Raw genomic sequence first — 22157 nt, forward strand, 5'->3', positions numbered from 1 at the left:
TGGACCTTAGCTAGTGTTCTTATTTGCTAGAGATATGCTCATTACTAAGAAAGCATCACGCCATTTGGTCCTGGGCTCTCTCTCCATCTCTGCATTGGTGATGTGATTTCAAGGAGCAAAAAGTTTTCTGGAACTCTGGCCTCACTGGCACAAGCACACTTCTTGTATGTTGCAGTTTAGAGGAGACAGGTACAACAGAGCTCGTCTTTTGAACTTCATCCAGCCCTGATTTTATCTTGTACAAGTGTGTCTCCCACCTCCCCAATGTGGTGATGCCAGAACCTTGGCAGGCATGCTTTCACAGTTGGTTTTGTCATTTTCTTATATGGCTGATGAAGTGATGTGGTTTCTGTCAGGGGAAATTTATAGTCACACTTGCATGCTCAATCAGAAATGGCTCACTAAGAGGACTTTAGGCAGCTGAACCAGGTGGGGAGTGAGCATTTAAATATCCCTGTCGTCAATAGGAATACTCTAGGTGAAGGATAACATTTTCTGCTGTTAATATCTACCCCGCGAAATAAGCAGGTATAAATTATGGGTCATACTGTTGATCAGATTTTTAGGAAGAAAAGGGCACCTGTTAACAACTTTCAGACATATAATCAGAGGACTATCATATTCAACCATTTAAACTTTTGAGACAAGGAAACACAGTTCCAGACTCAGAAGGGAGGTTGCCAATCACACTTTGCTCTTCCTACTCTCCGCTGGGTGTCCCAGGCCAGTGATACAGAGAAATGGAGACCTAGGTAGGCAGGCAGGGCTATGATTCTTGCCCGGCTGTGGCATGGTCTTTGGGATCCTAGGCACGTACCTGTCCTTCCCCTTACCTGGGCCTGCTTCCTCACTGTGAAACAGGAAACAATCATCTTTTAGCTGTAGAATATGAATATTATTTGCTTTTAAGGTAGTCTTGACGAGTGGGTGGGTGAGGAACTAGGACTCAACATAGGCTGAGGGAAACCGGGCAATCTGAGAGGCACTCAGACTGCATACCTCATCAACCTCATTAAATTCCTGTTGACAACTGGACTGCATTCCTGCCCAGGTGTTCAATTCCACAGCCCTACCCTGGCCAGGTCTGACAGTGTCTATTGCCAGGGCTAAGCAAGGAAAGGGTAACTTGCTTCTGGAAACAAACAATCCTGCCCAAAACAAAGATGAGGAGGAGCCAGATTCCTCATGTATGAAATGAGGAAAGTATTGGTATCTGTGTCACGGGGTTGCTGCAATAATACAGTGAGATAATGCCATAAACCACTTAGCACAACCCCTGACACCTGGTAAATGGCAGTGTAGCATAAAGGTTCCCATTTCTCAAGGGGCCTTCACTACATGAGTTCTCATCCTCATGGCAACCTGTGAGGAAGGGATTTCCATCCCAATAGGTCAGAATAAAATTGAATTGCAGAAAGTTGATCAATCCAAGATCATGCAGTGGGGACAAGCCAAGCTGGGAAACAATCCCAGGAAACTCTCAGTTCACTTTTCCCAGAGTGCACCCCCCAGGTTCTTGGTTTTGGACTCCTCCAGAGGGCTGAACTTGTAAAGTTGATTCCTGCCCCAGACCTGCCAAAGGAGACTCTCTGGGATGGAGCCTAGAAACTTAAACTTTATAAAGATAAGGAACCTACATCTTATATACATTAGGAAACTGAAGTGCAGTGACCATTTTTCATCAAGTGTGGGCCTGGGACAGAATTCACAGTCTGTTTGACTCTAGAGCAGCAATCAGAGACTTCCTGGAGGAGGTGGCAGCATTTGACAATGTGGGTCTCAAAAGGAAGAGAGGGGACAAAGGGGGAGGGTACAGCACAAATTATGGTTTAGAGTGGGAAGGGCCAGGCAACAGCTGTTCAGGGTTGCTCATGCTCCCAAATCCCCAGGGAGCCACCACTGCAGCCTTTCCCTAAAAGTCCAGGAAGAGACACTTCTGAGCCAATCTGAGCTTTTGGGAGAGGAGCCTGCCATGCTGTTGCCTCCGACAAGCAGGGCAGCAGTCAATGCTTTTTTTCTTAAAACAGTAATGTTATAAAAATCCCTAGAAGAGTTTAGGAACCTGGAATAGAGAAGAGGCTCAACTTACTCTCTCTCCAAGTACAAAGTGACTACTGCCTCATTTATTTTAAAACAGACAGCAAAAGCAATCCTCTGTAGATTTCATTTCTGGACTGTGAATTACTTAAATGGTTCGAATATTTTTTAAAAAGGATAATTTACCAAGGGCAACAGCACCACTGGTCAGGATAGATAAAGTACTTGGAGAGCCAAAAGAAGCAAACAAAGAAACAAAAAAAAGAGAAACTCCTCCATTTTGCTGAAAGTGTTGCTCTGTGAAAAGTATTATTTCCAACAAATTAAGAATACAAGAAAGGATTAAAATGGGGGTGATTCCAAGCTGTCCCTGACTTTTCCACTCATGTCTGAAATACATCAGCATATTTTGTTTGCCTGCATGGTTTTTAAATAAGATAAATAATTATTTTAAATAAGATATTTTTAAAATTTTTAAATAAGATAAATTATATTATCTGGGTATTTTCATTTCTTCTCAGGTTCTTTATATTGACAAATTTTCATTTTTATAGTCTCATTTTTTAATCTAGCAGATGGTCTAGGTTTGATTTCCATGAGAAACACTGTCAGGAACAGTGAATGGCAATCTGTAGGTGGAGGAGAGACTCCTCTTTGATTTCCTTTGTAACCTATGACAAAGGAAATACAGTGTCCTACATTTCTCAAAATCACAGTTGCTTAAGTCCTACGTTCCTTACAATAACTAAATTCTAGAAGGACTCAGGTAAATAGTTCTGATTCATATACAAATTGCCAATATATTGGGATTCAGTAACAAGGGAGAAATAATTTTCTTTCTATAAGATTTCATTTTTGTAAAGAACAAGTACCCTCATTTTGCCCTTTTAACTTTCACAGAGAGAGTGTCTCATGGTGAAAAGTATGATTCTAACAAAAATAATCTTTCTACAACCCATACAATGAAAGAAAACAGTTCTGGTTAAAGACGGTGGGGCTCATCTCCTTCAAAAGTACCAGAAAGAACAAAAGAGATGAAAAGGGAATACTTTGTCTCCAAACCAATAAACTGCCACAGCCCCCAGTGCAGGCCAGGTGGACTCAGGGAAAGCACTGTGGGGCTGCCATAGGCCTCCCTTGCTTCACCTATAGACTACTGGCACCATGAGCGATCCCACCAATGCAAACATCCAAACTCTGAGGTATTCCATTACACTGTGATTAAAGAGACTATATCTAGGAACAAGGAAAAGTGGGGGAAGGGGACACCTGCAGCAAAAAGGAAGGTGGGTAGGAGCTGTGGGGGAAAGAACATGGAAAAGCTCACAGCGTTAGAGGGAAGAAAGGTTTAAGGGCCAGCATTTGACTCTACAATGACCCCACAGCCCTCCTAAACACCAGAAAATATGAGAACATGTATCTCAAAGGGAAAGAAAAAACTGGTGGAAAGAAATTCAGAAATATTTCAGGCAGCAGTTTAGGCAAGTAGTAGGTTGCTGCCTTCATCATCCCCAATATTTGTCCCCTCCTTGTCCTCCAGTGATACACTGGTGTTTCCCTCAACAATTAGTCCACTTAACTTAAAGATGAGAAATAAGGGGAGCCTGAGTGGCTGAGGTCATGATCCTAGAGTCCTGGGATGGAACCTGGCATTGGGCTCCCTTCTCAGCATGGAGTCAGCTTCTCCCTTTCCCTTTGTCCCCACTCCCCCCTCCCCACTTGTTTCTCTTTCTCAAATAAATAAAATCTTTTTTTTTAAAGATTTTATTTATTTATTCATAGACACACACACAGAGAGAGAGAGAGGTAGAGACACAGGCAGAGGGAGAGGGAGAAGCAGGCTCCATGCAGGGAGCCCGACGTGGGACTCGATCCCGGGCCTCCAGGATCACACCCCAGGCTGCAGGCGGCGCCAAACCGCTGCGCCACCAGGGCTGCCCAATAAAATCTTTTTTATTCAGAAAAGGACAAATAATTAGGAGCACCTGGGTGGCTTACTCAGGTTGAGCACCCAACTCTTGATTTGGGCTCAGGTCATGATCTCCGGGTTGTGGGATTGAGCCCCATGTCGGGCTCCTTGCTCAGCACAGAGTCTGCTTCAGATTCTACCTCTCCCTCTCCTCTGCCCCTCCCCTGGATATCTCTCTCTCCTTCTCTCTCTCTTTATATACATATATTACTATATATATATATATAAAGAGAGAGGAAATAAAAATCTTAAAATAAAGAAATAAAAATCCTAAAAAAAAAAAAAAAAAAGGATGAGAAATAATCAGAAAGAACCCAAACTGGAATTATGACTAAGTAAGTGAAATGAGAAGAGGATGAGTAAAATATTAAGCAAAGGCAGACAAAGAACGTACACCACATGAAAAACTGGCCACAGCCAGCCAGGAAGCACTCAGACAAGAAGTTACCCATGGTCTTAGAGGAACCACAGAAATCATCTCAAAAGAAGAGCCCAAAGAAGTAAGTATACAGGTTGAAAGAAGAGACTACAAGGGGAAAAGGGGTCGAAGAGTGAGCCAGCTCATGAAGAAATAGCTGATTCTAGGATTGGGACAGGGGATATGTAAGCTGAGCCTGAAGCATCTTGCAGTGCCTGAAAGGAATAACCCAAGAATAAGACCACCATGATGGAATGTTATGGAAGAACACAAGCATTCACTTAAAGAGCTCCCAAAGGCCAAAGACAGAACCATCTGGAAAACAAAATTAAAAAAAAAAAAAAGTACTGGCTTATAACCAAAATATGACTGGATAAGCAAACAACTGAATAAAGAAATAAATACATAAAAAAAAAAAAATAAAGGAGAGAACAGACAAGCCTTCCATGCACCAGAATACCAAATAACTTGTGGATGCTTCATCCTCAAGAAAGTGGACCATACATTTCCATAAAGAGTAAGGGTAGAGAGGGGGAAGCCCCAAAACTTTCCAGGGGAGAAACCTCGAGAAACCTCAGCCAGGTGATCAGGATCAGTATCAATAGGAATCATCCCTACTGACACTGTTTGTTCCCTTCATAGGATGTAATCACAATGGCACTTTACCTCTGTGGTTTCCCCCCACAAACCCACAACTCTAATCTAATCATGAGAAAAGCAGTACACAAATCCCAATTGGGAACCTACTGTTAAACACCTGACCAGCATTCAATACTGTCAAGGTCATCAAAAACAAGGTCAGTATATAAAACTATCACCCAAGAAGAGCCTAAGGATACACAGTAACTAAACACAGTGTGATATCCTGGATGGAACGTTAGGTAAAAACTAAGGAAATCTCAAAAATATAGATGTTAATTAATAATGATATATCAATATTAGTATTGGTTCACTCGTGATACAGGTACTATATTAATGTCAGTTGTTAATGATAGGCCATAAATCTAAACTCTTCGAGTAGATCTTCTGGTTTCTGATCTGACATGTTAGAAAGCTTGGAAGCCATCATCCTTGCCCTCACAAGAAGAAAAAGGCTGAATAGACCAGGTGTTGAAAGGCTCAACAACTCTTCTTAGATCCATCAGAGAATTGAGGTTACGGGCAAACTAGTGTCCCCAAACTGGAGAGATAGGCAGGCAGAGACAAAGAATCATAGCCTACTGGGCACAGAAGACTGTGGCTGGAGCCAGGAGAGGCAGGAACGCTTCCAGCTGTTATTGGTGAGTTGCTGGAGGCTCAGTGCAGACTAGTATTTGAGTTAAAGCTCCGTGTATGTGTGGGGTCTTCATACTTCCATTAGTTTTACCTCCACCCAGATTCTTACTGTAAGGTGGCAGAAAAATCTGCTACTTTCTGGCAGGAGAAGAGAAAAAGTAACCATTATGAGATACAGCCAAAGCTCCTGTTTCTCCATAACAAAGCCTGCCCTTAAGGGAAACTCTTTTACTGGAATCCAGTCACACCTTGGGATAACCAAAGCCTAACCAACCTGGGGCAAGTGAAATGCCCAACAGCAGGCTCACAGAAAGAAGAAACCTGATCCTATGAATCACACTCACCACCACCTCCAGAGGGTTCCTAGAGGAGAACAAGGGATCACAGGTGAAAGAACTGTAGGCCTCAGGCTCTATTTAAGAAGTCTCTAGACAACCCAAAGGCAGGGGAGAGCCAAACAAGGGCACTAGGGGAAATGTTCGCCTCGGCTACCATAGCTACAGCAAACAGCAAACACAGCCTCCATCCTAGACCATGAACACAGAACCTCATGCTTCATACATATGTATACCTTAGGTATAAAAGAGTGTGAATGCGATATAACTTGAGAATGTAAAAAAAAAATAATATATATATATATATATATATTATATATTATATATATAATGACTTAAAATTTGGGACATGGCAGCTAACAAAAGTGTGCTAATTTGTCTTTGGTACAAGAGTCAATTGATGGATGTGAGGGCGATCTGGCAACAACATCTGTTGCCCCCTTGATCGCCACGGTTGGTTCGGCTGATCTGGCAGGCTAGGTGGGTGTCTCCTCCCCAAAGCTGCCTCTTCAATCCTAGAAGATGACCTTCCCCAACAGAGGAAGACTGCATATGAGTAGCTGCGCTCCTCTGCTAGAATCTCCAAACAGGCTCTCAAAAGTTAATCGATCATTCATTCATAAAAGGGAAAGACAACTGATAATTTGAAAATGAAAACACATTTGAAAACTAGCAACATTCTTATGTTTGTTTATAATCCTTTTTCTTAAAGTCATATACATTTTAGAGAACTCAGTGTTACTGGTGGAGTAACACTGAATTTAAAGTTCAGCAATCTTCAGTTTTATTTCATTTTCTTTCACATCTGACACATTTAAGTAAAATTAAGCTGAATGTTAGCAATTAAAGGTAGGATATCTAGAATGAACCTAATCCTATAAAAGTATTTCATTCTTTCTTCCTTTTCTCATTTTAACTTCTTTTTATCAACCTACATATCCATCCTTTTATCCATGCCTATTCACTTAAGTACTTAAGATAATGTTCATTAAATAGGAACATTAATTATATTTAGAGAATGATTTTGGGCAATATGTTGCTTTCTTCCTGTATTTTGTGAAATGTTTATAAATGAGCATGCACCATTTTTACAGAAACAATAAAAAGTGATTATTCTCTCTACAGATTTAATGGAACAGTTAAATTAACACCATATGTCTTTTTCTTTTAATAACCTGGGATTTGGGGCACTCAGTTTTCAAGAGTCAGTTCAGCATGGAGCTGCTGGTATATTCTTGAGCAATGTATAAAAACCAGTTTCTAGTTTTACTACCTGTGAAACTGAAGGAGTTGAAGGAAGATGTTTCAGTTCCCTTTTAGCTCTGAAATTCTGTAACTCAAGTACTTATGACTAAAATCTCTGTATGTGGACTTAGAAGTAGCATTTCAGGTACCATGGAGATGTTTTACCTATTTTCTTTGCTATATTGCCTTTGAGGAATGTACTGACTTCCTGTAAAATCTTTGCAGAAAAAGAAAAAAAAAAATCTTATTTGAAGAAAGCCCAAGGTATGTGGAAGGAAAATAGGGCCCATTATAATAATGAAGCATGTTACTTTAGAAGAAGTTGTAGAATAGAAAAAGGACAGACACAAATGGGAATGCAGTATTCATGAGAAATCCCTTAAAATGGTACCTCTTCCTGCTACAGCCATTATTCCTGGCAGCAGGAGTGGGAAATGATGCAAAGACATTTGAACTTTTATGGGAAAATTGTATGTTAAAGTTAAAAATGATGACTAAGATCAAATAAATTGGATATTTGGGGAAGACATGGTAGGCCCAGAGAATACTGGAAGAAAACTTAACAGCCCTATGGCCTACTTTGTATAATTATGAAATGTGATTATGCAGACTAAGACAAGGGAAACAAACAAATGAGGATAAAACAGCATTTCTTTGGCCTAAGAGAAACATAATGACAAGCTTGTTCTGCAATTCAGTAAATAAAACATATTCTAAAGACAAAAAGAGGGATCCCTGGGTGGTGCAGCGGTTTGGCGCCTGCCTTTGGCCCAGGGCGCGATCCTGGAGACCCGGGATCGAATCCCACATCAGGCTCCCGGTGCATGGAGCCTGCTTCTCCCTCTGCCTGTGTCTCTGCCTCTCTCTCTTTCTCTCTGTATGACTATCATAAATAAAATAAAAAAAAAAAATAAAGACAAAAAGATTGAAATAAAAGCCATTAGAAAAATAAAGTCAGTAATTTTGTGGCCTACTGATTTCCAGTGAAATTTATCTTTCCCTTCTTCAGTGGCTGTAGAGTCTAAAAACCCAAATTATTGGGACATCTGGGTGGTTAAGCATCTGCCTTCTGCTCAGGTTGTGATCCTGGGGTCCTGGGATCAAGTCCTGCATTGGGCTCTCTGAATGGAGCCTGCTTCTTCCTCTGCCTATGTATCTGCCTCTCTCTTGCTGTGTCTCTCATGAATAAATAAATAAAATCTTTAAAAAAATTAAAAAAATAAAAACCCAAGTTATTAACTTTATTTTTTATGTTTGAATAACCAGCCTTTAACTTGTAGGTTAAACAATAGATCTACATGAAGAATTATCAACAGAGGCAGGTAAGGCAATTCATAGTTGCTTATAACTAACATCCATTTTATGGAATTATCAGTTTTGGGAAAATGAAAACACTGAGAGTCCATTCATCCATCACACTAGCTAGGATGCTTTGTGTCTATATGCATGTGTATCAGCAACATAGTCAGCATTTTCTGTTGCTTTGTAATATTTCTTAATGATCTTAATGATCTCAGAGTGAAATTTTCATCTCCAAGTTGATTTTTCTCATTCTGATTCCCAGTGAACTGACACAGCCCAATTATCTTCAAAGAGCTATCACGTTCAAATCCCAACTTCAATGTTTATTTGATTATAGTAAGATGGGTCGGCCAGTCCTGCTGCCATCAAGAAGACAAGCTGTATGTCATGGAAAAGTTTGCTTTTATTATAAACCTTTTTCTCTTGGCCAAGTTCACTTTTTAGGTTAGCCAGACCCTATATTAAGTCCAGGTGGTCTCGGAGGCAACAGACAGCACAGATTTTGATAAATGGCATCATTAACACCTTTGGATATAAATAATGGCAGCCCTCACACAAAAATCTAAACGAGTGATAAAAAGTCTTATCTTTTATGATTTTATAACAAACTCTTAAAACTAGACTATAAATCACTTTAAAAAAACTGAAAATAGCTAATAAAGTATAGAATCTTTACTAATGAAAGAAAAACATTTGACTTCTGTTACTACCTAATAAAAGCGTATTTTGTTTTCATTCCTCATTTACTAGGCATTTTTTTCCTTACTCCTGTGACACTTGGCTATATAAGTAGTACCCGATTTTTAAAGACTTGAGGGGGACCTTCTATCTGAGACTCTAATTGGTCAAATCAGCTTTAACCTGACTTACAAGTAGACACACCTACATGATGACCGGCAGCATTTGAAACATTCACACCCTGGGGGTTTGTGGCTGTAAATTTTAGCCACTCCAGCTTTTGAGAAATGCAAATGATGAAAATTCATCAAAGGGCTGCCATAATTCTCACAGCTGACTAGGTGGGAGCATTTCTGACTACTCAAAATTAATAGCTTCCAAGGTCTTTATAAGAACAGTTGTGACTGAGAAATATACTCACAAACAAATAAGCAATTCTCTTCCAAGTTCTGTTAGAGGCATGAAAGAGCAACTCTTTAGAATAATCTAGGGGGATTATTAAAGGGGAGATGAGCTACCTTTACACCTTTTATGATAACAAGCATACCCCCAACATTTACAAACACCTGCTATGTGCCTTGCCCAGAGCTGGGCATATACACGACTCTCCTTAAACGTCTGGTGAATGAATGAGCAAGGCAGGACTGTTTGCTGGTGCTCCATGTGGAGTAGCCAGCAATTACAATGGGGACATAACACTGACAGAGCTGCTGTCCCATGTCACCGAAGTGCTAGGTACAAAACCACCACTGAATACACAGTTATGACTGCACTGACTTGGTCAAATTCAGTATAAAGATTGTAACTTTTTCACATAAAATCTCACTCCTCCCAAAGCCGGTGTCAATCTTAATTTAGGCATGAAGCAGTGAAGACAGATTTGAGGACATTCATATGTGCCGCCAACAATTTTTGAAAATAAGCAGTTTCAGATCTGTGTGAATTTAATACTGCATATTTAAGATTACTCATTCAGTTGGACTAACTCAAATGCTCACATTTTCCATCTTTTCTGATGATGTTATTTGCCTCTTTCAGGGACTGAAGGATCTGTCATTGTCCTAACATTCAACAGAAGAAATCCAGTTTAGTTATCTGTGGGGACATGCTTATGTGACAGATTTTTGCAGAGAAGAGATATACTTTTCTTTGGTCTCATCTGGGGCACTCGAAAACTTCCTCTTCTTGAATGACCATGGCCATGGAGAGGGAGACTCAAAACAAAGAAGGACTAGAAATCAGGAGACATGAACCTTGGTTATGTCCCAAGTCCTGACATGACTTTCAACAAACTTGGTCTGGGCCTCTGAGTTCTCATTTCTAAAATGAGAAGCTGTGGAGTACCCAAATCTTTAAGGCCCCCCGACATAGAATCTCTTTGCCGGCTGCAGAAGAAAGCCTGCTGCTCTCTGCTTCAGACTTTTTGGTGGTCAAAGAAACAATCAACATGCTCTCACTGTCTAGGCTTAAACTTGTCTATCATTAACTTTGACAAGATTATTGGTCCCTAGAAATTACCTTTTAGAATTGGTGACCTATAATAATGAAAAATTAACTAATGCTCCCAAGCTAGATGCAAAAGAAATGACAGACAGCATATTAACCAGTGGCCCAGAGAGCATCATTTGGGGAATTTGGTCCTTAACTACATAATCCCAGGCCCCACATCGGATTTACTGCATCAGAATTTCCTCATTTGGCACCTTGTCCACATATCCAGGAAAAGCTTCCCAGCAAATTCTGATGCCTTTTGCTTCCAGCTCCCCCTACCCTTGAAAGCAGTGATTTAAATATTGTTTATCTATCAGGTGGAGAGGATGGTGTGATGCAAACCACATAGTGAGATACCAGGATCTCTCATAACAGACGGGGTCAGGAAGCTGGCAGGCAGTGTTCTATTTTTGCCTACATAGCTGTTTGCTATTTAAAAATTCAAGGGTGCTGAGGGCTTGGTTGGTGCAGGTGAATTTATCTAAGGCTTACTGGATGCTCCCTGTGGCTATGGTTGGTAGCATTATAATTTGAGTGGTGAGTAGATTTGCAATTTTTATATTAAATTTGGAATGCTGGTTATAAAACTGTTGAGAATGCATTTAAGTGATGGATGGTAAATAGATGTCCAAAACAAATCCACGGCCAGTAGCCAGTTTCTTTTCTTTCTTTCTTTTTTTTTTTTTGGTGCTGCTTTGGGGAAATTATTTGGAAAATAAAGAAGGTGAGAAATGGTTCTAGGAGTACAAACTGAAAGTCCCTATACAAATTAAATCACCTGTTGCCTAATCATTTTTTCCCCGTCTCACTGGTATTTACTGGGCACTCAGAGACTGCCAGACATGAGACAGAACAGTTGCTCTAACACAGCAATCTTTCATGTTTTACTCAAAGGCTGTGAAAATATTTTTCTCTCTTAGCTCTGTAGGGAGAAGGGAGCCCCCTTGAAGATGTGGCCAATGGGGGCTGATCTGTCTGACACTCCGCGACTCATGACTCACTGTGATAACTCAGTTATCCTGCAGACCAGCACACATCACGTTCCACATGACTTATGCTCTCATCATTAAAAGTTCCCTTAGCATTTATTTGGATGGTATATTTTAATATGTAACATAGCCCATGTTCATAGTTCGTCTCCTTGCCTCTAGACAAACTAACACAAACCTGCTTCAGAATCACTCTTGGGGAAGATTATAAAAGGGCCCTCGATGCTGGATTCCAACGCCTAAACTGCTCTCAGGGTGAGATAGTTCTCCTGAGAGGTGAGGTGCCCACTAGGCTCTAGCACTTGGAAGCGAGGGCTACTTGTTAAATGGATTAAAATAAAAGTCCTCTAAAGATCAGAATTTGGCATCTCTGAACGTCCTAGAATGAGCAGCTCTCAGTGACCCTTTAATTTTCAAGCCCCATGTCCTGCTATTCATTAAATACGTTTGGAGCCCACTAGACCACTGCTACAGAAAGCAAGGGGCAGGGGCACTAGGTCTTCATTATTCATGCTAATGGTTGAGATGGAATATGGTGCTAAAATAGTCTTTCTCTTCAGCTTCTTGATGAGCTACATTCTGATTTGATGGACTCTTAGACTATGATGTGGATAAACAGGTAAACTTCATGGACAATAGACATTAACAGTAATTCTGCCTTTTCCATGGCGAAAGGAGAACATTTGTTTCTTAGCATATAACTTGACTGATGTTTAAAGGGATTATACTACTGATTCTAATATAGTAAAAAATTTTTCATACAGAAATGATTTGCATGATAAAATTTCAAAGACATGCTCTCTAGCAGATGCTGCACATTACTTCATAGCCACTTTCAATAACATATTTTATCTGAGGCTTTCACAATCTTTTACAAACTAGCTGTGGCATTATCATTTTACAGATATGGAATTGAAAAACATAGGGCTTAATTTGATTAAGATTCTATACAAGGGCAACGAAGAGAAGTAGAGAAAGAAAGTCAGAAGGAGTTATTATCTTATACCATACATGTCAGTATATCAAGAGGACAAATTAATTCATGAAAAAAAGGGAAACCTATTTGGAATCCAGAAGAAACTGCTAACATTAAGGAAAAAAATAAAAATAAAACAACAATTTTAAAAACCTTGAATAATGCAGCACCTCCATTGAGGGCTTAGCCTACTCAGATAGTGAATCTGAAAATAGAATGAGCACAACAAGGCTCATGAATGATCCAATATCACCTGCAGCCAATCTATTCTTCTTTACTATTATATAGGACAAAGAACTTTGTTTTCTTTTTTATTCTGAAATTTGTCACTATACAAAAGCAATGGACTAAGTTTTCCTTTGGTTTCTGCTTTGCCCCTGCCCTCAAACCTCATGCCTGCGTTTCATGGGACCCAGTGGCTTCTTGTCCTTTCAATTCATGAGTTTGTTTTGCATGGAATATACATTATAGCTAATAATCAACAACCCCTTTTAATTGGTGCACCACCCAAATGTATACAAAGTATCCCGGAGGGGTCTTCAGTTGACATCATTCTCCTTAAGGAGATAATATAGTACACAGTAAATCACTAAGTAAATAAATGTTAAGTAAACAGGGAAATGACAGGACAGCTGAATGGGTAAGGAATCCTTAAAACTTTGTCACTACTGGAGGCAAGGCCCTGGGACTCTCAGTCTCCCCAGTTCTGTATGTTCTTTTCCTAATCTTGGTTCTTTGTAAATGGGGTCTTTATGAATGGTAAAGCAATTACCAAATTTCTTCAAAGGGAAAGTATGCACATGTGAATCAGAAGTCATGTTGATAGCTTTAAGAATGTGCACAGAGGCGGTGCCTGAGTGGCTCAGTCAGTAAAGCATCCCACTCTTGATCTCAGCTCAGGTCATGATCTCAGGGTCCTTAGATCAAGCCCCGTGTCAGGCTCATGCTGGGCATGGAGCCTGCTTGAGATTCTCTCTCCCGCTTTCTCTGCCCCTCCCTCCTCAGCTCTCTCCCTCTCAAAAAAAAAAAAAAAAAAAGAATGTGCACAGAAGAGTAGTCCACCAAGAACATGGAAACTACCTGTATGTCTGTGAAGAGGATTCTGGAAATCTGGTAAGGTGGTATGCCAACTTTGTTACTAGGACCACTGCTCATGGCAAAATGATCAATGGTTTGATAAATGGATAAAGCATGTGCAGACTGGGGAAATGACAGCTCACTGGTGAGAAGCCATAGCTCTAGGCTTTTCTGAGTGAGGTGTCTCTTATAACCCAGTACGTCCCTTTAGGTATGTTGGGAAGCAGTGCTATCTCTCTTATACCTTCTTAGGTCACTAGATCACTCAATGCTAAGTACAGCCTATGGGAGTTCTGTGAGTCTGAGTGGTTAGCTGGACCCAAGATCTAAGAGCACTGCAACTGGTTATTTCTAGGGGCTAGATTAAGAGAAATTCACATTCTATGTATCCATCTTTGAATAATTTCAACCTTTTACCATAAACATGTAACTTATTATCTGAAAAAAAAAAATCACTGAAAGAAAAAAGAAAATCTCCATAAAAGGAAGTGTCAACATCAAACTTCTTTAGAGACATATACCCCAGGAAAAACAGGGCTAAACTTCCAGAAGGAAGTGTGAATGAATAGGATATAGTTCAGAGTTCCAAAAGATTACAAGCTATATAACCTAAAGTTTTAAAGTAAACAGAGATTCTCTATCTTGGCAAGTAGTTAGAAATCCTGTGTATTTTGAATTCAAGTGTATTTTTTCAATATTTTTTCAGCTTGATTAAAAATGTGAAACCTTGTGTAACTTGGTAAATTTAGTATGTATCATTTAAAAGAAATCAAGAGTAGTTTGCTACTTGTATAGAAATAATGACCCCAATTTGGTGAAGGAGTAAGATAAATAAAACATGTTCCCACTTGGCTATGAAACAGTCATCTGTGAGAGGAAATTTTCAGCATCCTTCTTTATATGAATCGTTTTGATATTCCTGAAGAAGCTATGTCTTTCACAAGTCAAGTGATTTCTAGGATGTTGTCAGGCCAAGTAGATTATTTGGAAGTGGCTGATTACTTCAGTAAGATTAACATCATATACAGAAATGGCAATAATAAGAACAATAATACGAGCAATCATAACTGCTGAAAACCTAATAAACAATATTGACCTCAAGTTCCACAAACACTTAGCAAGTAAGATTATGTGAAAGTAGGTTGTACAAAAGGAAAGTCAACTTTATGTTAGAAATAGAGCTGATATTCAACTTGACATTTAAGCTTCATCTTGAAAATGTTAAATGAGCAATATTGTTGTCCTCTCATTGAAACAAGATTTATCTAGATCTACAATGACATGCTGCTGTATTTTTACAGATCACATTTTTCCCCTCCATTTTTAGCTTTATAGTATTGTTTGGTTAGAAAGAGTAAATGGGATCCAACCACCTGGGCTTCCACACTGGCTTCTGCTGACCAGTTGTGTGACAAGAGGCAAGTCTCTGGCTCCAACCATGGGAGGTCATGAATGGCAAGAGCATAATACAACACCCAGGGCACCATCAGCTCTCATCAGTCAGTGACTGATGAGTGACTGACTTCATCATCAGTCAGTGATGAAGAAACTAGTCAGAGTGTGGCCATTGTAAAGCTCAATGGCATCCCTTCAGACTTTGTAATCAGCACAACTTTCCTTTCTACGGGCACTGTTTGTTTTAGGATATTACCACACAACTGCAAATCACTATTCACATCACCTCCTCTCTTTCAAATCTATGCATACGGGATCCCTGGGTGGCGCAGCAGTTTAGCGCCTGCCTTTGGCTCAGGGCGCGATCCTGGAGACCCAGGATCGAATCCCACGTCGGGCTCCCGGTGCATGGAGCCTGCTTTTCCCTCTGCCTGTGTCTCTGCCTCTCTCCCTCTCTGTGTGACTATCATAAATAAATAAAAAATTAAAAAAAATTCAAATCTATGCATACTAGTGCCTGTAAGTTCTTAACATTTTTTTCCTTTAGAAGAAAGAAATTATAGGTCACCAGGTTGGACTCAACACAGAAAAGCAATTTCCAATCTTGGGTGTCATTTCAATCCTGAACCTGTCTTCAGGAAAAAGTTTTCCATGAGAAGTCATACACGGATTGAATGGAAATTCTATCTGAGTTTCAAACATTCAGACCTTCTTTAATATCATCTAGTAGTTTCCTACAGCACTCGGGATCAAACGCATGGCCCGGCATGGTACAGTCCTACTGATTTCCCTGCCCTCATCTCACATCTGACATTCCAGAGGTCTTTTTATTATGGGAACGTGCTAGGCTTGGTACCATTCCAGGGCCTTTGCATTTGCTGTTCCCGCTACGGAAGATATGCTCACCTCCTGGTTTTTATGCCTGCCTCCTTTTCAACATTCAAACTTCTCCCGGCCTGCTCAGTACTCACGCCGCATTATCACATTACCTTGGCACTTAATGTTACCTAAAATTATCGTACGTACTCAGTTGTTTGTTTGTTTGTTTATTGCTCATTCTCTCTGCTTCATGAGAGGAGAGGATGTGGCTGTCTTGCTCACAATGGTATTCAGCGTGCAGTTGTTCAATATAGACTTGTGACTGACTGACATCAGCTCGATTTTCCTCATTCGAGGGTCACTTAACTTTTTTAGAAGGTATGTAATACACTCTTCCCTTGAGAAGAATTTTATGTAAGTAATCATCTCTGCTCATTATTTTCACCTGCTAATAGGCAAATTATTTGATTCACATGTGCACATCACTGTTAACCTCAGGTGTGTTTTCTTCTATTATATTTTCAAAGATTGCTTCTGTTTTGAGGTTTTGTTTAAAAACACTGATTAGAACTGTGCACTCTTCTTTGCAAACTTCTGTCTCTCACCTCATATTTCAACTAAAATGTCATTTCATCAGAAAGCCAACTCTTAAACAACCTTATGCCCAACACCTTCCGCCCCATTATATTTTATTGATATTTTTCCTAGAAGGCATGCAGCTCACCTAAGATGGTAGCTGTCACACAGCACACATATTCCTTAAGTGCTAGTTATTATATTACTTTGTTTACTGACAGACTGTCCAATATGAATTGAGGATATGTTCTTATCCAACACTGCATTACTAGAATATACTCTATTTGCCTAAAGAGTATGGCCTGGAACTAATGGCACTGAAAAAACAGATATGAAATTAACCACAGAATGAATGATATATATATAATTGATATGATATAAATACATTTATATCATAGGGGAATTCAGTAAGTTAATATGAAAACCTGCACATTATTAAAGTATTGGTATTATAATCAAGCAAGTAATGAGCTGTAAAGCTCACTTTAAAAACAAGTCACTCTCTACATTAATATATACATGATACTTCCAATTTTTCTAGTCAATATTAACTTGGGACATGAATAAATTGCAGAAACTTAATAACTTGACTTTGATGCAGTTACTTCTGTAACTGAAGCTTCTTGAGGAACACTGAACTAAAATTCATACCTGAAACTTCTTCAATTTTTTTTTTTAATTTTTTTTTTTTTTTTTATGATAGTCACAGAGAGAGAGAGAGGCAGAGACACAGGCAGAGGGAGAAGCAGGCTCCATGCACCGGGAGCCTGATGTGGGATTCGATCCCGGGTCTCCAGGATCGCGCCCTGGGCCAAAGGCAGGCGCCAAACCGCTGCGCCACCCAGGGATCCCCACTTCTTCAATTTTTAATTGAACACTATTAGTACTTAACGACAGGATTTCAGATAACTCAATTTTACCAGAACTCAAGGAGCCATTTTATTTGCAAAGAGGAATTTTTCTTTATATGCATATCAGATAAGAAAGAGGAGAAGGAATGGAAAGGTAAAGAAAACATTAGTTATTTTTATGTGAACTGAATTAGAAAAAAAATACGACTAAATTATTTTTTTAGGATATCATAAGAAACTATAAAAATAGTGCTAAAAAGCAATACGTAGGGAAAGCAGGCATTAGACAATGACTACTGACTAATCTGCAGTCAGGTCAAAGCAAAATTCCCAAGGAGCCGGGGCCAATGCAAGGTTTCCTTTAGTTGAAATAAAAGTAAATAAATAATAGTTGGAAGATACGCATTAATTTTAAGAATACTTTTCTTTGCTAATAGTATTTTATCTTTTTAAAGATTTATTTATTTATTTATTTGAGAGAGAATGAGTAAGCATGAACGGGGGGAGGGATAGAAGGGGGGTGGAGGGGGGGAAGAGGAAGAGAAAGAGAGGGGGAGAGAGAGGGAGGGGGAGAGAGAGAGAGGGAGGGGGAGAGAGAGAGAGAGAGAGAGAGAGAGATAATACTCCAGCAGACTCCCCACTGGAGCCCGACATGGGGCTTTATCTTAAGACCCTGAGATCATGACCTGACCCGAAACCAAGAGTTGGAGACCCTTAACCAATTGAGCCACCCAGGCTCCCTAACTAAAAAGTATTTTAAAAACTAGTCTTTGTCCAAAGAGGCAAAGATTAACAATGTATCAAAACACCCTAGATATCTGACCAGATGCATGAAATGCCTCCTTGCTTCTAGATAATTCCATATTTATGATCTACCTCCCATCCATGTCTGATGGCAAATTAAGTTTTAAGACTTAACTTCTCAATAAGTGGAAGTCTAAGCATTAATATAAGAAAGGGCAAATCTATATTGAGGGATTTATTATTACTTCATTTTAATAGATCTTATAGTTGAGAAGTTATAAATTGATTAAAATATGTATTTAAATAAAATTCATTGTAAAATTTATGAAAAAGAGAATTCATTTACCATCACTTTACTATCACTTTCAAACTCTTGTGTTCAGTAAATGTTTAAATTGTGTAGAATGGAAATGGAACACAAAACAGAAGTTAAAAAGCTACCTTTGACAGATGAGTAATTACAATAAAACTTGGTGACACTTACTAGCTGATACCTAAAGCTGGGGGAACACTGATAATGCAATCAGCTCATTTACTTTATAAAATAAATGTTCTTAATTGGAGATAATGATTTCATAACTTACCTCTGCATACTTTAATTTCAATGTTTTATGCATTTCTCGAAAACGACTGTAGCGCCTGAATACAGTCCATGTCTCATCTAGGACAGTAATCTATTAACCGGGAAAATCAAAATAAATCAGCATTAATTAGAGGAAAAAAATGACTAGCATTTAAAAAAAATAATTTTAAAATTAACAAAAAGTGATTAGCATGTAAAATTTCTCCAGAACTGAAAACATTAATCTAGCTGCATAAATAAGACTTATAAATAATAAGCGTACTCTACTTAAGGATGCATCTCTGGTTTCCAAATCTGCTTATAAGCAATATGTGCCCATGTAAAATGAGAGACAGTTACCTCTTAATGGTTTATAAAGTGTCCCTTAACCCTTCGCTTGGTTTTGTAGAAAGTAAATCCCATAGGGTGACCTTTCTGTTATGACACTGTGCCCATATAAAATGTCAGTGTAGGTTACCACATGCCACCATGGTGGACAGGATGGAAAAAAATGAGAGAAAGAAAAGCTGAGAAAAAAAGGAGGAGAAGGAAGACGAAGAGGTGGAAGGAGAAAGAGAACAAAGAAAAATGAGAACAAAATTTCTGTATCTCAATTATTAGTATAAAAACATACAATATATTTATTGTATTTTAGAGAAGAATTCTCAACCCAGGCTTTAACTGGTAGTTCAACTTACTGTTCCTGTTGAATGTGCTTACTGGTGTACATACAGAAGCCCTGAGGCACATCAGCTCACATACCAAGGTCACAGGGACAATTGGAGAGAGAGGCAGGGAGACCCCACCAGCCTTCACAGTCACAGGCTAAGGAGTCTCAAATTTCCTTTACAATTCCCACATTTCTTCTGAGCTCTAAACCCATGTACCCACCTTGGAGACATCATTCTTTACAGGTCACACCACAAGATCTTCAAAATCATCTTGTCTAAAACTCCACATGCTCTCTCATCTCAACTCTAGTTCTTGTCTGGTGTATTTCACCACAGCACCCAGCAAGCTCCACCAGACAGATGCTGAAGCCACGCCTAACTGTCTCCTCTCCACCGTGACCACAGTCCAACAGGTCCTGGGTCTTGCTCTTTCTACTTTGTAAACATTTCTTCAAGCTTTATCCTTCCATCCTCTATGGTCATCACCCATGTCACTCTGGGCCATCAGGTCTCAGATGGCCTTTACTAGGGACTCCTCCAGCTGTCTGCATCCACATTTTCCCCCTCCAACCCCTTCTCTGTATAGCTGATGGGGTAGCTTTTTAAAACTTAAATCCAATCATTCCACACACCCTCCCTTAAGACCCCCTCGTAGTTTCATGCTGTTCAAAGAAAAAAAAAAAATCTACATTTTTAATCTTAAAGACCCGAATTTTAAATTTTTAAACCACTGCCTGCAGCTGCCTTACTTCTAAACTGTCTCCCCTTAGGTGTCTTCACTTGTGCCATACTCCCTGAACGCACATACTCCTTCCACCCCAGGGCATTTGCATGGGCTTTGTATGGGAAATCTTACTCTGTACATTACAGCAATGCCCTTCTCAAGCATTAGAATTCAGCCTGATTCTCACATGTAAACCAGCAGTAGTAGGGAGAATACTCATGTGGGTAGCTTCAGGAGGAGTAAGTCTTGAGTCTCAGCCAGTCTCAGGTTCACTTATTTCCCAAAGTGGCAACTGAGATGATTTTAGATTACATAAGGATGTACTTTGCTTTTTTAAATGAATTTCCAGCATTCTGGTTCTGTATTCATTATTTACAATGGATTTTTTAATTGTGGCAGATTTCTTCTTACCAGGTCTCTCTAAAATGGTATTTCTATAAGGAAAAAAGGTAAGTATATTTCAAAAAAAAAAATCATTAAATAAAAATAGTACAGTAGCTCAGCAGCTGTAAGATTTGAAAGCTGGTATGCAAGTCACTCAAGCTTGGAAAACACTGCTCCCTGCTGCTAAGCTGGGGCGGGAAGGTTTTCTCTCTGTTCTCTTGGTTCTCTTCTCTTCAACAGAAGGCACTGTGATGGGGTCACCACTCAGCCTATAAGCATGGCTGTGAGGGTTTCCTTAGGGTGAGAACACAGCAATACATCACTTTGACTAGACACACCAAGTGTCAAAGAGAAAACAGGAAGGGTCATGCTGCTGCCCATGTACCAAGAGAGCCCAAAAAGGTAATGGAGCCATATTTCTGACCTGGGAGCAGTAAGACGCTGGATACTCACAGATGAGACCTTGCTGTGTTGGGACTCTAAATTCCACAGAAAGTCACCAAAGAAGCCTAGGACTCCCTCATCCCTCAGACTCTCCTCAGTTCCCTGTGTTACTTCCACTGCATCTCTTTAACTCTTAGTCAATTATCAGCAAAATCCCCTAGATCCTTAGCCTCTTCCAAGAACATCCCCTTCATCTTTACTGTAATGGAAGGCTGGCTCTCCCCTGAGGATCCACTTCCCTGGTAGCGCTCTCAGGTAGACTGTTTTCTCCCCCAACCCTTCCTCCCATGTGCTGGGATTTAGGTAGGCATTGTTGTCCTTCTACCTAGTTTTTAAACCATTGCTCTTCTATCTGTTCTAAAATCCCCCTCTGTGAAGCTCATGCCTTCAGATCCTACACTCCACTCATCTTGCCTGCAGTTTCCAACTCACCTTAGGCTCTTCCCGATTCTTTCAAGGTCTCCCTGTCATCTGCCCCAACACTTTGGAACTCCTGCCATGAATCTTGGTAATTCCATTGAGACACAAATGATCCCTCCAATACCCTGACCTGTTCCTCAATCTTCACCCTGGTTCTTTCCTCACTCAACTTGGAAACCATGGGCAATCATGACAACCATTTCCCTTGCATTCAACCTCAGATCTCTTCCTCCTGCTCTTGAAATTCCCTGGACTAATAGCTAAACCATAACCTTAGTGAAATCCAACTGTCTGCTTACTTCGGGCCTGCACGTGCCTAGCAGAATGTGACTGAAGAAAACATACCACCAAGTGGACTGACTGGTCTCATCTGAAAGTCACAATTCTCCCTTTCAGGTCAGCCTGGATGCCTCCCACTAGGCATATCCCATTTTCCAGTTCTATCCACTCTTCTCTTAGATAACAGTTTTGTAAATAGTTTGTATCCTCAAGCCTTCTATCTATCTGTATCCTCAAGCCTTCATCACTTTTCTCCCTGTCCTCAGCTGATAACCTTAATTCCCATTTCACTGAGAAAATGAAAGAAATCAAAAGAACATTTCCCCAGGTACCTTCAAGAAAGTCTCCCCAGTTGCCACCATCTCCCTGTATCTCATGTTTTTCATTGTTACCAGGCATGACACATGGATCAGTGCTCTTGTTAAGGTTAAGCCCTCTTCTTAAACACTGGATTCCATCCCCTCTGGCCTTCTGAAGGATATTGCAATGTATAATG

General features: G+C 39.8%; 1 protein-coding gene across 8 annotated transcripts in view; it reads right to left on the reverse strand.

Moving 5' to 3' along the window:
- Positions 1–22157, reverse strand: part of KIF16B (kinesin family member 16B) — a 301238-nt gene that overhangs the window by 45293 nt on the left and 233788 nt on the right. For 7 of the 8 annotated variants that reach the window (XM_041732317.1, XM_041732321.1, XM_041732315.1 and 4 more), the window contains one exon: positions 18762–18851. In XM_041732317.1, coding sequence (XP_041588251.1) covers positions 18762–18851 — 90 coding nt within the window. Of the gene's footprint in view, positions 1–8519; positions 8960–18761; positions 18852–22157 lie in introns of those variants that run through there. The other variant, XM_041732322.1, reaches the window with a different exon arrangement.

This window comes from Vulpes lagopus, chromosome 18, assembly GCF_018345385.1.
Source record: "Vulpes lagopus strain Blue_001 chromosome 18, ASM1834538v1, whole genome shotgun sequence".
In the NCBI taxonomy this organism is placed as follows: domain Eukaryota; kingdom Metazoa; phylum Chordata; class Mammalia; order Carnivora; family Canidae; genus Vulpes; species Vulpes lagopus.